The following is a 15710-nucleotide window of genomic DNA, read 5'->3' as shown; positions in this document are numbered from 1 at the left end:
GAGGTAAGAAGAAAGGTCATGAAAGGAAGAAGTTAATTTAAGATCAAGAACTGGTAAACAAAAAGGCAAGAGAGGTGCTCAGAGTGAAGGTGTGAGAGAACACTATAGTAAACTTAAAGCAAGAGTGAAACAGAGGAGAAATACAGTGTGAAGAGCGAGGCAAAGAAGGGATGGGTACTTGATGGCAACAACCTAACATCCACAGACCAGTACTCCATTAAGTTTTAATGCACCTCAGTTAAGTTTGACATGCAAGTCAGACATCTTTCAGTACAGCTTCAAGTATAAACAAATGCTTTAACATGCCCAAATGTTTAGGTTTATATTATGGAAGTGTAAGATGGGAGGCACATGCAGAAACCTCTTAGGCTGATCTTAGCGGAAATAACGTTGGATCACCATTGTCCCAAGATATCATAGCCATTAAGTGGGTAGGCAACAGATTATGTACAATTATGGGAACTGCTGAAAGCCTATTATGACATGAGCCCTGTATAAAAGTTATCGTTCCTTTTTCATTTGGACTATTTGCAGAACAAAGAGCTGAGCCTCTGTTTCTTTTATATCCTTAATTTGGCTTGCTCAGGTCTGCAACAGGTTTAACCTTAAAGTAGAATTAAACCTTCCTTTTGTTTTGCATATACACTGAGTGGCCAGATTATTATGAGCACCCCATCAGTACTTCGTTGGGCCACCTTTTGCCTTCAATACTGCTGCGATTCTTCTTGGCATTGACTCCACGAGATGGTGAAAGGTGATGCGAGGAATGGGACACCATGACTGATGAATAGCACTGTCCAGTTCTGTGAGATTTGATGGTTGTGGAACCAGCTGCCTGATGGCTCTTTCAACTTCGTCCCACAAATGCTCAATTGGATTGAGATCTGGCTATTGTGGGGGCCACCTAAGCAAGGTAAATTCTCCCGCATGTTCTTGAAACCACTCCTGCACAATACGAGCACCGTGGCATGGCGCATTGTCTTGTTGGAAGAAGCCATCTCCATTGGGATACGCCATCAACATGATAGGATGAACTTGATCAGCAACGATACTTTGGTATGTTGCGCTATTCAGACGTTGTTCCACACGAATTAAAGGGCCCAAATCATGCCAGGAAAAAATGCCCCAAACCATAACACTGCCCCCACCAGCTTGAAGGGTTGTACTCATGCATGTGGGGTGCCTGCTTCCATGCTGTTTCCGCCAAATTCTCACTCTTCCATCTGCATGATGCAACTGGAAACGTGATTCATTGGACCACATGACTTTTTTCCAATGCTCGACTGTCCAATCATTGTGTTCCTGTGCGATTTGGAGACGTTTTATCTTGTTAACTGCAGACAGCAAAGTTGTTCGAACACGCCTCCGGCTTCCTTATCCCATACGATGCAGTGTACGGCGAACAGTGCGTTCAGAGATCATTTGAGAGGATCCCTGATTAAGATCTGCAGTAATTTGATGCACTGTTGCCCTTCTGTTGTCTTGTACCAGTCTTGCCACTCTCCGTTCTGCCCTAACATTGACTAGTCACTGACGGCCACAATTCGCACGTTTAGACCCACATTTTCGGCTGACAGTCCAGTCTTTAAACACTTTAACAACTCCTGCTCTTGAACATTTAACTAATTCTGCTTTTTTACTGATAAAAAAATCACTTCTACTGTCGTGGTAAACAACCTGCTTCCCTATTTATAATGGTCTGGCCCTCTAGCAAGCTCAGCGCGAAATTATAGCTAATTATAGCTAATTTGCCTACAAACGTCTGGTGGTCATAATAATCTGGCCACTCAGTGTATTTACTGCCAGCAAGCAGTAGATATATGCAACATTAAAAAAAAACAAAGTTACCAAATAGGTAATTACTTACCCGTGCCTCTGCCGCTCGCTCCCGTCTGAAGATTCTCAAGCGGGGGCGGGTGCATGCGCAGCAGAGATCTTCAGCCGGGAGAAGAGGAAAGACACAGTGTAAGTCAATGCAGACAACGTGGGACACAGAAGCCACAGCAGTCAGCACTGGATCAGAGACCGGCACCAGCGCTGGAGGGACTCCTGAAAATTACTGGAAAGATCAGATCAAGAGGTATCATTAAAGGTAAGTCCTTAAAGCAGCATATGGGAAGTGGGGAGGGGGATCACTAAGATGTGCACACTAAAATGAGTGCTTATAAAGTAAAGTTCAATTAAAGCTATTATACACCTATTCCTTCACCAGAACTAGGGGGGAAAAAATACCTTTTTAGGATCCATATTAAACTTCTTTCTGCCCATTCCTATTTTCCGATTCCTTTGCAAGGTTTTACTGTGCCAAGGAAAAAAAAAAAGAAAAAGAACAATGACCATGTATCCATAAAATAACCACATATACAGTTCTTGACATGAGAACGCAGTAACACTGTCACAGAAATTGAAGACAACCTATTGCAAAACAATGAGTAATAATCTGTATTTGTGGTTTTAGTGTTGCAACCCTCTGATGACAGATTCTAATACCTATATGACTAATCTTACCTCTTTCAATGTCTTGCCACTATAAACTATAAACACTGGTTACAGGTGAATTCTAACAGTTTAAGATATAAAGATGCCCCTATTATTCAGGCTCAGGCTACAGATGATAAATGGGACCAGCGGTATATGGGGTTATTAAAAGGTTTATTTTACTTGCTGTTAAATACTTTTCTCCAGTAGCTGATTGGAGGAAACAAAAAGGGCATATGTGTTGGTGGGTGGTCTGGGGGGACATAAACTAAAGAGCTTACATTTCAGTTATTTGAAAGAATTCTACATATATACAAAAATGTAAAGAAAAATAAAAAACAAAAAAGGATGGATTACCAATGGTCTCTTTTGAAGAATTCTACAAAGCAATACAGATCGCTAATCTGGCAACTTAAGAAAACCCTAACAGAATGTATGGAAAACCACAACCACCCTTCCTGTGAAGGACATTGCTTATGGGAGTTCCATTGTCTCCCAAAGTCTAAAGTTACCTTAGGAAGAATTATGAGATGTGCATGGCTCCTCCTCCTATGTCATACCTAAACAAAGAGGCTGCAGGCACAGAATGGCTGGCACTACCAATAATCCTAAATCACTTGGGAAAACAAATTATTTAGGATGTATGTTTAGAAGATCCGCTGATCTGTATATTAGCACCTTTCCTTGTTTACTAAAAGTCAAAATTTGTAGTGGATCAGAATGTCAAATGTGCACTGACCTACAGAAACGTTTAAGCCATTAGTTCTTTTTAGAACTTTTGATACAACGATATACTCTTCCAGTTTTTAACAAGTTTTACTCAGTGTTTAGGAGCAAATGGTTCTTGTATTTTTGGAATGCTCCAAAAATACATGTTTCATGACACTAGCAGGAATATTAGATTCCAATCTCCTTGAATTTAAAGTGCGTGTAAAGTCAAAACCTCATATAATTTTTTGTCCTTGTACCCCTGGGGACATTTTTTGTCCTTGTACCCCTGGGGACATTAGAGATCAATCTCTCTCTATTTGTCTTGGTGACCATGGTCTCTGGTGCAGAAGGTGATGGAAAAGATTTTGGAGTTGTCACAGGAGCAGGGATGAAGGGGAACAATTCCAGTTTGTGCTTCACATATACATTGCTTTTTCCCCATCACTTTCTGTTAGTGGCCTTTATTAATAAGGCAAACAGACAAAATCTAAAACCTTCAAGTTGTCACCAACACAAGTATAGGGAAAATCTTACAATAATGACATTTATTCCAGGGACAACAATTAAGGGTGGGATTTTCTCTCATTGTGGAGAGATTTCTTCTAGTTCCTTAACGAGTCTCCAAACAGAAAGTGAGGGGAAATGTTTCCAATGGAAAAAGACTAAAAGCAAAAAAAAACAAAAAAGGTTGTAACCTTTTCCCACTGTCAAATATTGGCTAAATTTCAAGTTTAAAAAACATTATACAGTGACATTTTTCTACAGGGAGCTGAAGTCCAACATGCCTAATTACAAAAGAGGCTACACATATACTAAATCATGAATGCAGTATAAATAAAATGTTTTATACAAATAAGGATAGGAATATAAGGATCCACATAGGATTATCTCAAGGGTTATGTCAAGGCATGGAGCATTTACATTCATTTTTACTGATGCTCTAAGCTCGGTTTAAAACAAACTTTGAACTGGATATAAACTAATGCTCTATTTTGTTTTTAATATTCATGAGGGGGGTTTCAGGTTATACTATGTTTCAAACAATGCCAAAAGTGTAAAAATTAAACACTCACCAATGTCTTTGCAGCTAAGTAAATTAACCTGTGAGGGCCACAATAAATTATACAATAGGCACCCATTTATTGTTATTACCTGCAACCTAGAAACCAACTTACTCCAGGTCTAGAACATTAGATGTTCTTAAATTGTAAAAGTAATGTCTCACAATACTAGTTAACTGCTGGTGAGCAAAGGCTATATGACCAGTGAGGTGTTCCTACTGCTGAAGGTTATAGAAAGAAAACAGAAGCTATACTTCTACAAAAGAGCTTAGACATAGCAAGTGACTGCATGGAATCCTGTATCTGCAGAACTCAGCACATTAAAATAAAAAGATGATTGGATGAATCTACAAGACTTGCTATCTGAACTGTAGGTAGCCATGATGATCTACTAAGACTTCATGTTAATAAAGAAAACAAAATGTATTAGCTTGGATGGTGGAGTCATACCTTCCTTCGTTGGCCTCAAGGCCTTCCACCTCATTCATGGCCTCACTCAGCTCATCCCGAAGCCTCTGTATCTCCACCAGCAGTTCCTGTTTCCTACGGCGGATGTTCTCCAGCTCAATACGCTCTTCAGGAGTCAGGTCCGCAGGAACTGCAAAGGAAGCAACAAAACAAACATTCTCAGGGATTCGCATACTCAGCAGCGTATCACTCATGGAGAAAGCAAGAGAGGACATGGTGAAATTTCCCCGTGCTACTTCAACAAATCCATCTCCTTGATATGCAGCTAAACAGCTCTATCCTTCAACTTGAGGCTCAGACTGCTCTGCACTAATGAATATCATTTCCATTAACAATAAAAGCTGCAAATTATTCTGTGGAACAGTGACAGTTATTGCAGACTTTACAACTCCAGTGTTCTTCAGTTTGGCAGATGTTAACAGCCATTGTGAAGGATTTCTGTGAGCTTATTAGAAATTGTTTCATACATAACCTCAGTCAATGAAATGATGCTTTGTTTAACTGGATATAAATATTTGCAGCTGCTGCTGGAAACAAACAAGCCATTGTCACTTCAGCCCAACCAGAGACAGACCTTTACTGTACAATTAACACCGGACAGTGAACGTCATGGGTTGGCCCATACTGTCCAATTGTACAGTTCATGAAATCAGGATCATATAAGTAGCAAGATATAGCATTTGGGGTTACCTATAAGAACAAGCAATCATTAAAAAAAAATATTTCTTCCTAGAAAACCATGCTTGTGCATTCCATTACATTAAGATTTTATAAGCAAGCTATGGCATTTGGGGCTACCTAGGAACAAGCAATCCTAAAAACAGATCTCTTCCTAGAAAACCCATGTCTGTACATTTCATTGATTTAAGATTTTATAAGAAGCAAGCTTTTTTCAATACATAAATAGTAAAAAGGGGAGAAAGGAACAGATATGCCCAATAAAGGGCAAAAATGGGAGGTTAGTCACAAACGACAGGGAGAGAGCAGAGGCGCTAAATACTTTCTTCTCGTCGGTATTTACCAGGGAAAAAGACGGGTTTAATGTACAGGATAAAAACACAACATTTTACAAGAAATACACCTGAGTGGTTTACGGAAACTGGGATACAACATAGGCTTAAACTACTTAATGCAAATAAAGCATTAGGACCTGATAATCTACATCCCAAGGTACTCAAGGAACTGAACAAGGATAACAAGACCATAGTTCCTCATTTTTAAAGGAATCCGTAATGGCTGGTAGAGTGCCAAGCGACTGGCGGGAGGGCTAATGTGGTACCTATATTCAAAAAAGGGTCAATATGCCAACCGGGGAACTACAGACCAGTTAGTCTGACATGCGTAGTATGTAAACTATTAGAGGGAATGATTAAGGACTACTTAGTGGAATTCGTCCAGGATCATGGCATAATAAGTGATAACCAGCATGGTTTTAGGAAGGATCGTTCGTGCCAGATCAACCTGCTAACTTTTTACGAAGAGGTAAGTAGAGATCTGGATGGAGGTAGGCCGGTGGACGTAGTATATCTGGACTTTTCCAAAGCATTTGAGACGGTGCCTCATAGACGCTTGTTATACAAGCTGAGGGCTATGGCTATGGGTATAGATGAAAGAGTGTGCACGTGGATAGAAGACTGGCTAAAGGAACGTGTACAAAGAGTATCAGTTAATGGCAACTTTTCAGACTGGGCTGAAGTGATGAGCGGTGTGCCTCAGGGTTCTGTGCTGGGCCCCATGCTTTTTAACCTATTAATGATATCGGGGAGGGAGTGAGTAGCCATGTCTCAGTGTTTGCTGATGATACAAAAATTGGGAGGGTAATAGACACGGATTTAGACAGTGCAACACTACAGGAGCTGGATAAACTCGGGGAGTGGGCAACAGTATGGCAGATGATGTGCTCAAGCCCCACGCCACAGCTCATGAACACGTCTCCAGACAGGGCCAGCAGGACGCAACACTCAAGAGTCCATCTACTCAGCAGCGTCGCACTGAGTCATTTGGGACTCCTGTGCCCGCTACTCGCCGCACACACCAACGCCCAGGAGAAACCGTCAGACAACAGTCTCCAGCACAGATTTCGTCGTCGATGACAGCACATCTATGAGAACCTCATGGTGAGTTTCTACACGTTTTTTACATGGTTTAATTGCCCACGATTCAACTGCACTATTTTTGTCTCCTCTACCTCTCTGACTCCCATCAACCCCTCATGGAGTAAATACACACATACCCTGTGTGCCCCAGCCGCCCTGACCTGGCAAGCTTAATTCCCTTTTCTTTGCTGTGCGAGTGAACCTTTAAAATGAAACTCTAGGATAGGATTTTAAAAACACCATTTGTATAAAATGATAAAAACGTTAAATATGTTTTCATTCAATTAGCATAAATTGGGTACCGTAATACTATACTGTATATCTTAATATCAGTTGCGTGTAGTTCCCTACACCATGGTATTCAAACTGATTGCGGGAAAGGCAGCACAGGGAGCCCATGGGAGCTCTGCTGCATTGCAGTGCTGTCAGTAAACATGCGCATACAAAGGCAAAGTATGAACGCATCAGTGCGCTGCTCCTTTATTCTCCAATCACAAATTAAGAGATTATGACATTACACTTTAAAGTATATGCAAAGCAATATGAAATACATTGCAGCCAACTAATCCTTCGATGGGGTGTATGCATTCATTTTCTTTTTTTACATTTTGTAAAAATATTGTGTCCATGTAAATTCCTGTACACTAAAATGAAACCCCAAACAATGATATTAACTTTCCCAACAATCTTCTCTTGAAGTGGTATTAAAGTTAAAAGGTTTTTAATCCATTTTATATGCTGTTTCAAGCACTTACATGCTCCTTGATGATGCTGTTCCTTCATGTTTAAAAGATTTAGTTTCCTGCAGAATCATCAGGTCCCCTGAGCACTGGTCCTGACTTCCTGTCTTAAGGTGGCTCCTTTCCCTTGCAGCTTCCTATTGAGCTGTCCTTGTGTCTGCTATTAAGCTGTGTGCCTGGAAAACACAAGCATACGAGGGCAAGCCAGTCCAGTACCCCCCCCTCCCTCTTACTGGACAAGAAATTCAGGGAAGCTGAGCTGAGAGAGTTGGAGCTGTTCAGAAACGTGATGTCTAAGTGTTTGGGCAAAGAAATACTATGCTGGGCCATGTATTTTTGTTTGATCTGGACTTATTATTGAACAAAAAGATTGAGGGTTCAATTCTACTTTAAAAGAACTCTGGACAGAAGAAAAAAACTTAACCCTTGCAGTGGGGCTACCCCCGCACTGCAAGGGTAAAGTGCTCATTTTTGTCTAGGATATAAAACAACAAAGAATTACCCAAACCTCAGACCTGGCTGGCTGCTAGACTGGTCCCTGCAGCCTGTCTCCCCCCTCCAGTGGTCTGAGAACCAGTTAGAACACAGGGGGACATACTATCGTAGGAGCAGAGGAGCTGGTCTAGCAGCCAGTTCAAGAGATTACTTATTTAACTACAAAACAAATCCCCTGTAAGTACTAGAGATGAGAAGGGTCACCAGGGAACTCAATGAGGTGAGCACATCTAAAAGGCTAATAAAAGCGCACTATATTATATTATATATTGCATTCCACAGTGTAAAATCTCCAGGTTACAGTTTACCATTACATTCCCTAAGGCCTTGTTCACACCAAATGCAGAGCAGATCAGCATGAGTTTCTGCACACGCAGTGCAGTGGGTTGTGCCGCATTTGTGATGCATTTTTTTTTTTAGTTTAAAATTGGCTTTCAGTGCGTTCCAGTCCGTTTTTGATGCGTTTGCATGCGTTCCAGAGCAGGTAAAATAGGGCTTGCTGCAGTTTTTTTACATGCTCTGGAACTGAAAGCTGCGGTGTGAACTTGAGCCCAAAATACCATTGGAATACATTGGACGCAGTTTTGATCCGGTCTGTAACTGCTTTGCTCCTGGAACACTCTTGGTGTGAACAAGGCCTAAGGGTTCTAAATCCGTCATCTATTGTGCAAAATAATTTGGCATTCATCTAAGCCGAAACAATTATTTCTAACATCTGTTATTTACTGTAATTAACCACAATAAAGCTGATATTTTCTGCCTTCCAGTGCAAATGTTGCTTGGTTAAATATCATTTCACTGTACTGCTTGCACAGCATGTATTTATCTATGGCCCCAGCTGTGGAGGACAGGGAAATGACTGATATATTGATCAGTATACTGGATAATCTGTTCATGTCTTACGCAGCAGAATGACTTTTCTGATTGATTTTGATCTAGGCCCATTGTTGGAGCAATCAGTTGGAACAGTTTAAGGCCCCGTTCACATATAGCGACATACCTTTTGCAGCGGATCCGCACGGCCGGGATAGCGCGACTTTCGGGGCGACGTTCCAGCGACGGTAGCGCGACCTTCCCCGTCGGGCTCCATAGAAAAAAAGTAAAATCGCGCAAAATCCGCCGAAAAAAGGGTCCGGTAGAAGCGACTTGCGACCGCGACGAGCGACATGGAGTTAAGACAGCTCCATTGAATAACATTGGCCGGCGACTTCTCGCGATATCGCGCGGCAAAAATGCGCGAAATCGCGCGACAATTCGCTATATGTGAACGGGGCCTTAGAGGAGTCATTTTGGCCGGAATGCCGTTTTCCAATAAAAATAAAGGAAAAGCATCAAAAGGCATGTCAAGGCACGTGTTACCACGTATATAAGTGCAAGTCATGGACCAGGTTGAATCGCATTTATTACAAAGTGCATTGCAACATACATTAAAAAATGTGCAGCATTGGGCGCCAGGTACATTTTGATGCATTTCCTTTGATTTAAATGGAAAAAGCATCAGGTAGAAAAATACATTGGTGTAAATATACCCTCAAAACCATGAGTAAAGTCCCGGTTCTAGTGCTAAGCTGTACACTGGTGGGCAGGGTCGGATTTCCCACAAGGCCAACCGAGGCCCGGGCCTGGGGTAGCAGGGAGTAGAGGGGCAGCAGGGGTGTGGAATTACTATCTCCTGATGCACGGGACATGCAGTTTTATGTGCCAGATGGGTAGTTTTCTACATTTAGCCCTGCTTTAGAGAAGCAGGGTTAAATGTAGAGCAGGGAAGCCACTGCTCGATCTGTACAAGTGATAAAAAAAAAGGTAAAAAAAGGAGAATTATGGGGTCAGGGCTTTTCGCCATAGTTCTCCTAAGGGTAACGGGAGGACACAAACTAGCGTCCTCCTGTCACCCTAAGCTTAGTATACTGCGAGCTGCAGCTCGCGGTATACTGAGACGCCGGAGCGGATCCCGACTTAGATGACAGGATCCGCCCAGCTGCGTGAGTGACAGCTGGCTCTGCCTATCTAGAGGCAGAGCCAGCTTTACCTGACCCTCCTCCGTCCGTTCGGCCAGTCAGCACTGGAGGATCGGACAGGGGAGGGGGGAATCCAGTCTCTCCCCTGTCACGGCTCCACCGGCACAGGATCGGGAAGTGAGCAAGCGCCGGTATGTGTTCGCTCACTTCCCAATCTACTTAGCCGACCTGTGACAGTTTAATTGTCACAGGTCGGCTCAGATTATGAGGCTGAGTGAAAATCACTTGCCTCATAATTCTCCTTTAAAGAAAAAAACAAACAAACAAAATTGAAAAAAAAAAAAATGTAAACCAACCCTGCCGCCCCGCCATCTGAGGGGAAATTTGGCGGGGAGAGGGGCACATTAACGAACCTGGCTTTGGGGCAGCAGAGAGTAAATCCGGCTCTGCTGGTGGGTCATTTTTTGACTATTTCAATAAGAATTTGGAAGTTACTTTTGCTAGTCAGCACAAAATCAAGGAAAATCAATGAAATACAAGCTTTTATAAAGATACTTTTCCCCCCCCCCCAGATATACATGTAAAAGATCAGCTTGATGTGATTATTATCAGTATGAGTTATATTTTTAAAGTCTTGTTTCCTTGTACAACTTTGAATAATATACATGTTCAGTAAATAGTGGAAGCCATACCTCCTTGGCTTACTGCTTTGCAGTTGTACACAGTGGCTTAGTTTTACTGTTCCCCCTTACAATCCAAGTCTATGCGTCAGTATAAGCCCCGTTCACACCTGACTGTTTTGTAGCGCGTCCTACGCTCGACGAACGCGCTACAAAACGGTCAAAAAAATAAATAGCATTGTAGTCAATGCCCTCGTTCCCACCTAGGCGTATTTCCGCCCGTCCCTAACGCCCTACAAAACGGCCCATGCCTGAAAAGGTCCCGGGACTACTTTGGGCCGTTTTGTAGGGCGTTTTCCATTGGGATACAGCCAAGTAGCCTTTGGAATCGCGCGACGGTCACGCAACTTTTTTACCGCGAATCGCGGTAAAAAAACGCGTGACGGTCGCGCGACAGACGCGCATATTACAATACGCCTAGGTGTGAATGGGCCTAAATCACTGAAAACACCGTAGGCAGCTCCAGTTGGCAGGGCATGGCCATGAAGTCAAGCACACTAACACTTTGATTTTGTTTGGCTTATCAGTTTAATCTGTTTTCTACTAAATCCACCCAACTGGGTCTAAACACCTATCAAGGACCGCATCCACAAGATTTCCCCAAAGTTACCAGTACCATCCACCAGCAATGGCCATTACAAAAACATCTCATTGCTGGATTTTCTAATTGTGAGGAGTGAACCGCCTCTTGCTTCATTAGGAGGGCTGCGACTTCATGGGGTCTGGTGGCAAAGCATGGTACTCTTGAAGGAAAATCATAGTGAGACTGAGATACAAAAATCCAGAGGCTGTTTCCAACTGCAAGCACTTGTAGATAACCAAAATATTAGTTGTGGGTAAAGAGGACACGTAGCACCTGATTTTGTTAAGCTTTTTCCCTCCATTGCACATGTTCTCTGGCTACATGCACGTATTTTGTTACTCTTCAGTTTGACTAAATAGCTCCCTAACTCTAAAATGATGATGTACACTGCAGTGTGAAACTCCAAACTATAACTGAAGACATTAACTTGCAAAGAATATAAAACTTTCCAAAGCAGGACATTTCAGCAGTGGCGCCAAGAGTCAGACAATTTATCCCTCAGAAATTTGGCAGCCTACAAAGCCGCATGAGAGACTTCATTGTTATAAACATCTAAAGTACGTTACCACAAAATCAAAATGCAAATTAGCAGTGGCCTCGGATACTTCAAATACCAGCCTAATAAAATCCTTCCATAAAGCCATCTTTATCATAGTGTAAACCGATTTCCAGGCTGATATGCTTACACTTACTGACCAATACTGGAGACCTGGCACAAGCCTCATAACATTATGTGAGAGACCTATTGTGTCCAGGGGCGATTCTCTCTTACACAAGCAGTGAACTATGCACGTCAAGTTCTACATCCAAAGACCTCCTTTCCAATCTTCCAAGGATGCAATGGTTGATGTTGTAGATTAGGGTTGCGTGAAATGAGTCACTGGCAGCATTTCCAGCCTACCTGCCACACACCAAGTGACCTCTTCTTCATCTATGTCTACAGGAAGTTATGCCTTATGGCTCACCATCCATTCTCATGGTAGAGGATGTTGAAAAGTCAGGAAAGATGCTACAGACTTTGAATAAGGGAAGTAGAAAGTAATTCCGAAACACCTCCTGAACAGTCAGAGGAAGAAAAAACAAAAATTGATATAGCTTTTTCGTGGACTGAAAAGGAAGCATCATGAATTTAAAAGTGCCATTTTCGGCTGATATGTTTCGGCGGCCGATATATCGGTGCATCCCTAGTTCCTAGGCATGTCCCTTTTATTGTAGTCCTATGCTCACTGTCCAAAGGAACCGTACTCTACATTGCAGCATTTTCCATCCCAACACGTCAAGGACAAAAGAGCGGCATTTATAAAATATAAGACGGAGGGTACGGCATTGGCGTTCCTTAACTACAAAGAATGTAACACAAAATGCAAACTAGTAATCCGGGCAGCTAAAACTGAGTGCGAAAAGCATATCGCCGCAGATAGTAAAAATAACCCCCAAAAATTCTACCAATATATTAACAGTAAAAAGGTGAGAAAGGAGCAGATAGGCCCGATAAAGGATGAAAACCGGAAGCTAGTCACAAATGACAAGGAGCGGGCCGAGGCGCTGAACGCTTTTTTCTCCTCAGTATACACTCAGGAGGGAAACGGGTTTGACACACATGATAAAAAACTCCCAGTTTATAAACTTTTGGACGATTTCTTAAGGGACCGTAATATACAGGGGTACAGGTACTCCTAGAATGAGATCCTAATAGGTTGGACTTGATGGACTAATGTCTTTATTCAACCTCAAATACTATGTAATAGAATATAACTCAGTTACTGCTCTTTATGCCCCCAAGTCAGACATCCCATTAACATCATGACTAATAGAGAACACATTGTACCGTACTAAAGAGCAGGCTGCCACACGCTTGTTCTGACACTGCTAGTTATAGCATATACAGTTCAGAGATGACAACAAAAAGTTAAAGTCACACAAGCCATCATCTAGCAAACCTCACTAGCTACCAAATAGGTAACAAGTTCTGCCTGCTCGCCAAAAGAGTTCAGTGAATGAGCAGTCATGACTTACCAGCTATTCAATATACACTGAGTGGCCAGATTATTATGACCACCCCATCAGTACTTCGTTGGGCCACGAGATAACTCCACGAGACGACTTTGTTGGGCCGCCTCGTGACTCCACGAGATGTTGAAAGGTGATGCGAGGAATCTGACACTGCACTGTTGCCATTCTGTTGTCTTGTACCAATCTTGCCACTCTCCGTTCTGCCCTAACATTGACTGGTCGCTGACGGCCACAATTCGCACGTTCAGACCCAGATTTTTGGCTGACAGTCCAGTTTTTAAACACTTTAACAATGAGCCCCTCTTGAACATTTAACAAATTCTGCTGTTTTGCTGATACTCGCGCCATGGCTCACGCCAACAATCATCCCACGTTCAAAGGCTGTTAAATCTCGTTGTTTACCCATATCTTCAGAAAAAAATCACTTCTACTGTCGTGGTAAACAACCTGCTTCCCGATTTATAATGGTCTGGCCCTCTAGCAACTTCAGCGTGAAATTATAGCTAATTTGCCTACAAACGTCAGGTGGTCATAATAAACTGGCCACTCAGTGTAGATACACAGCCAATCACAGGCTTGTCCAAGTGCAAAATGCAGCGAGATGTGCAACAACAACAACAAGCAGCAGTAATACTACAACCAATAATCCCCTAACTGAACTGAAAGGTAAAGCGTTTTCCAAATGTGTAAAATCCTGAGAGTGCATTCCGCATACAGAATGTTTAGACAATTGATTGGCAAGTTATAAGCACCTTACAGATATCTTCCTTCTGTAAGAAAGACACAACTCAAGCTCCCTCACTATCGCTTTTACAAAAACATTGCTATACTGTCTATGCTTACAATTGTTGGTAAGGGGCCTCATATCTTAGGGCCCATTCACAGTTCACACCACATCCAGATCATCTCCAGACCAGATTGTTTCCGGACCCAAAATACATCCTACTGTATCCCTATGCTATTTCTGGCATCTGCTCACACCAGCGCAGTCCGTTCCAAACCAGACCAGAAAATACTGCATGTCTTATCTGGCCTGGAATGCACTGGAACCGCGGGCAGGTTCACACCATTTTCCAGACCAGATCTGGACCAGAAAATGGTGTGAACCTGCCCTCACAAGTAACACACCACCCCAAGTAGTAAAACACTTTTATGCAGGGGTGGACAAAATGAATATGGAATAAGGAGCCAGTCTGTCCAAGCCAGAAGCCAGCAGTGTTTGTTTGTTCTTTTTGAGCACTTAGCTCTATTAACAACTAACGAAAACCTCAGAAGTTAGGTGCCAGCTGTACATTTTAAGCAGCATTGTCTCCCTGGCTCCTGGGATTTGTCCAGCCCCGCTTATAAGGCTACCTAGATTAAGTGCTAAAGCGATCAGCTCAAGTGGGACTTAATTCAAAAAAGGGAAGTTTTTCTCTCTTACAGGGAACATTTAGAAATATTAATTACCCTGAATGATGTACCTTTTGTCTGGAATGCCTCCTGAAAATTAGCACTGCAATTCTGGACATACCGTGTTTCCCCGAAAATAAGACAGCGTCTTATATTTTTTTTTCTACGAAAAAAGACGCTAGGTCTTATTTTCGGGGGATGTCTTACCTTGCTGCAGCTGTCCGCTCTGCCGTCCAGGGAGAAAGGCGTGCGGGCGGGAGCTGCGGCTAGCGCTCTCATGCCATCCAGGGAGCTGCTCTGGGTGACTGTCAGCCAATCGGAAGGCTTCTGGCAGTGTGTGGGGGGGGCCCGGGCTGTGCTCGGCATGCATTGTAGACAGGATGATGAAGAGCTCGGCTCAGTAATGGTTTGGTGGGCGGGCAGGGAGGGCGTGCGTGCAGGCGGGGGGGCGGGAGCTGCGGCTAGCACTATCTTCAGGGATGTCTGTAATATGAGATCTACCACCGAACTAGGTCTTATTGTCGGGGTAGGTCTTATATTACAGAAATCCCTGAAGATAGTGCTAGGTCTTATTTTCGGGGTAGGTCTTACTTTCGGGGAAACACGGTATGACTGTGCCCACAATCTTATAGCTGTACATCTGTAGTGTGAGATCATCTAAGGCAGTGGTCCCCAACCCCGGGGGCGCGGACCGGTACCGGTCCGTGGATTAATTCCTACCGGGCCATGGGCGCAGCAGCGCGGCGCACAGGCGAGCGGCGACACGCGGTCCTTCGCCTGCAGTTCCGATCCCCCGCTCTGCCCGGCGACAGCGTGCATAGCGTCGTGACCTTCAGCCAATCACAGCGCGGGACGGCATCACAAAGCGGGAACAGCCAATCAGATCACTCAGTATCTGCCTGTGTCTGTATTTGCTTCTTGTCAGTCCAGAGGAGGTGTCTGTGGTATGTTCAGCCTAGTGCTATCCCTCCCATACAGTAGCACTCCACTCTTTTAGCAAAAAATAAAGACTTTAATAAAGATTATAAATATATA

The 15710-nt window shown here is 43.1% G+C and overlaps 1 protein-coding gene across 4 annotated transcripts in view; it reads right to left on the bottom strand.

Annotated features, from left to right (window-relative positions):
• LOC108798322 (cytohesin-2) overlaps window positions 1-15710 on the bottom strand; it is a 50008-nt gene that overhangs the window by 19441 nt on the left and 14857 nt on the right. For 2 of the 4 annotated variants that reach the window (XM_018570061.1, XM_018570060.1), the window contains exons 1-2: window positions 4701-5141; window positions 2233-2299 (exon numbers count right to left, since the gene is read on the bottom strand). In XM_018570061.1, coding sequence (XP_018425563.1) covers window positions 2233-2299; window positions 4701-4933 — 300 coding nt within the window. In that variant the 5' untranslated portion in view covers window positions 4934-5141. Of the gene's footprint in view, window positions 1-2232; window positions 2300-4700; window positions 5142-6236; window positions 6265-15710 lie in introns of those variants that run through there. The other 2 variants (XM_018570063.1, XM_018570062.1) reach the window with 2 other exon arrangements.

Source organism: Nanorana parkeri, unplaced genomic scaffold, assembly GCF_000935625.1.
Source record: "Nanorana parkeri isolate BGI_ZX_2015 unplaced genomic scaffold, ASM93562v1 scaffold1450, whole genome shotgun sequence".
Classification (NCBI taxonomy): domain Eukaryota; kingdom Metazoa; phylum Chordata; class Amphibia; order Anura; family Dicroglossidae; genus Nanorana; species Nanorana parkeri.
Note: the sequence above shows the minus strand (reverse complement) of the source record. Positions and strands in the feature narration are given on the sequence as shown.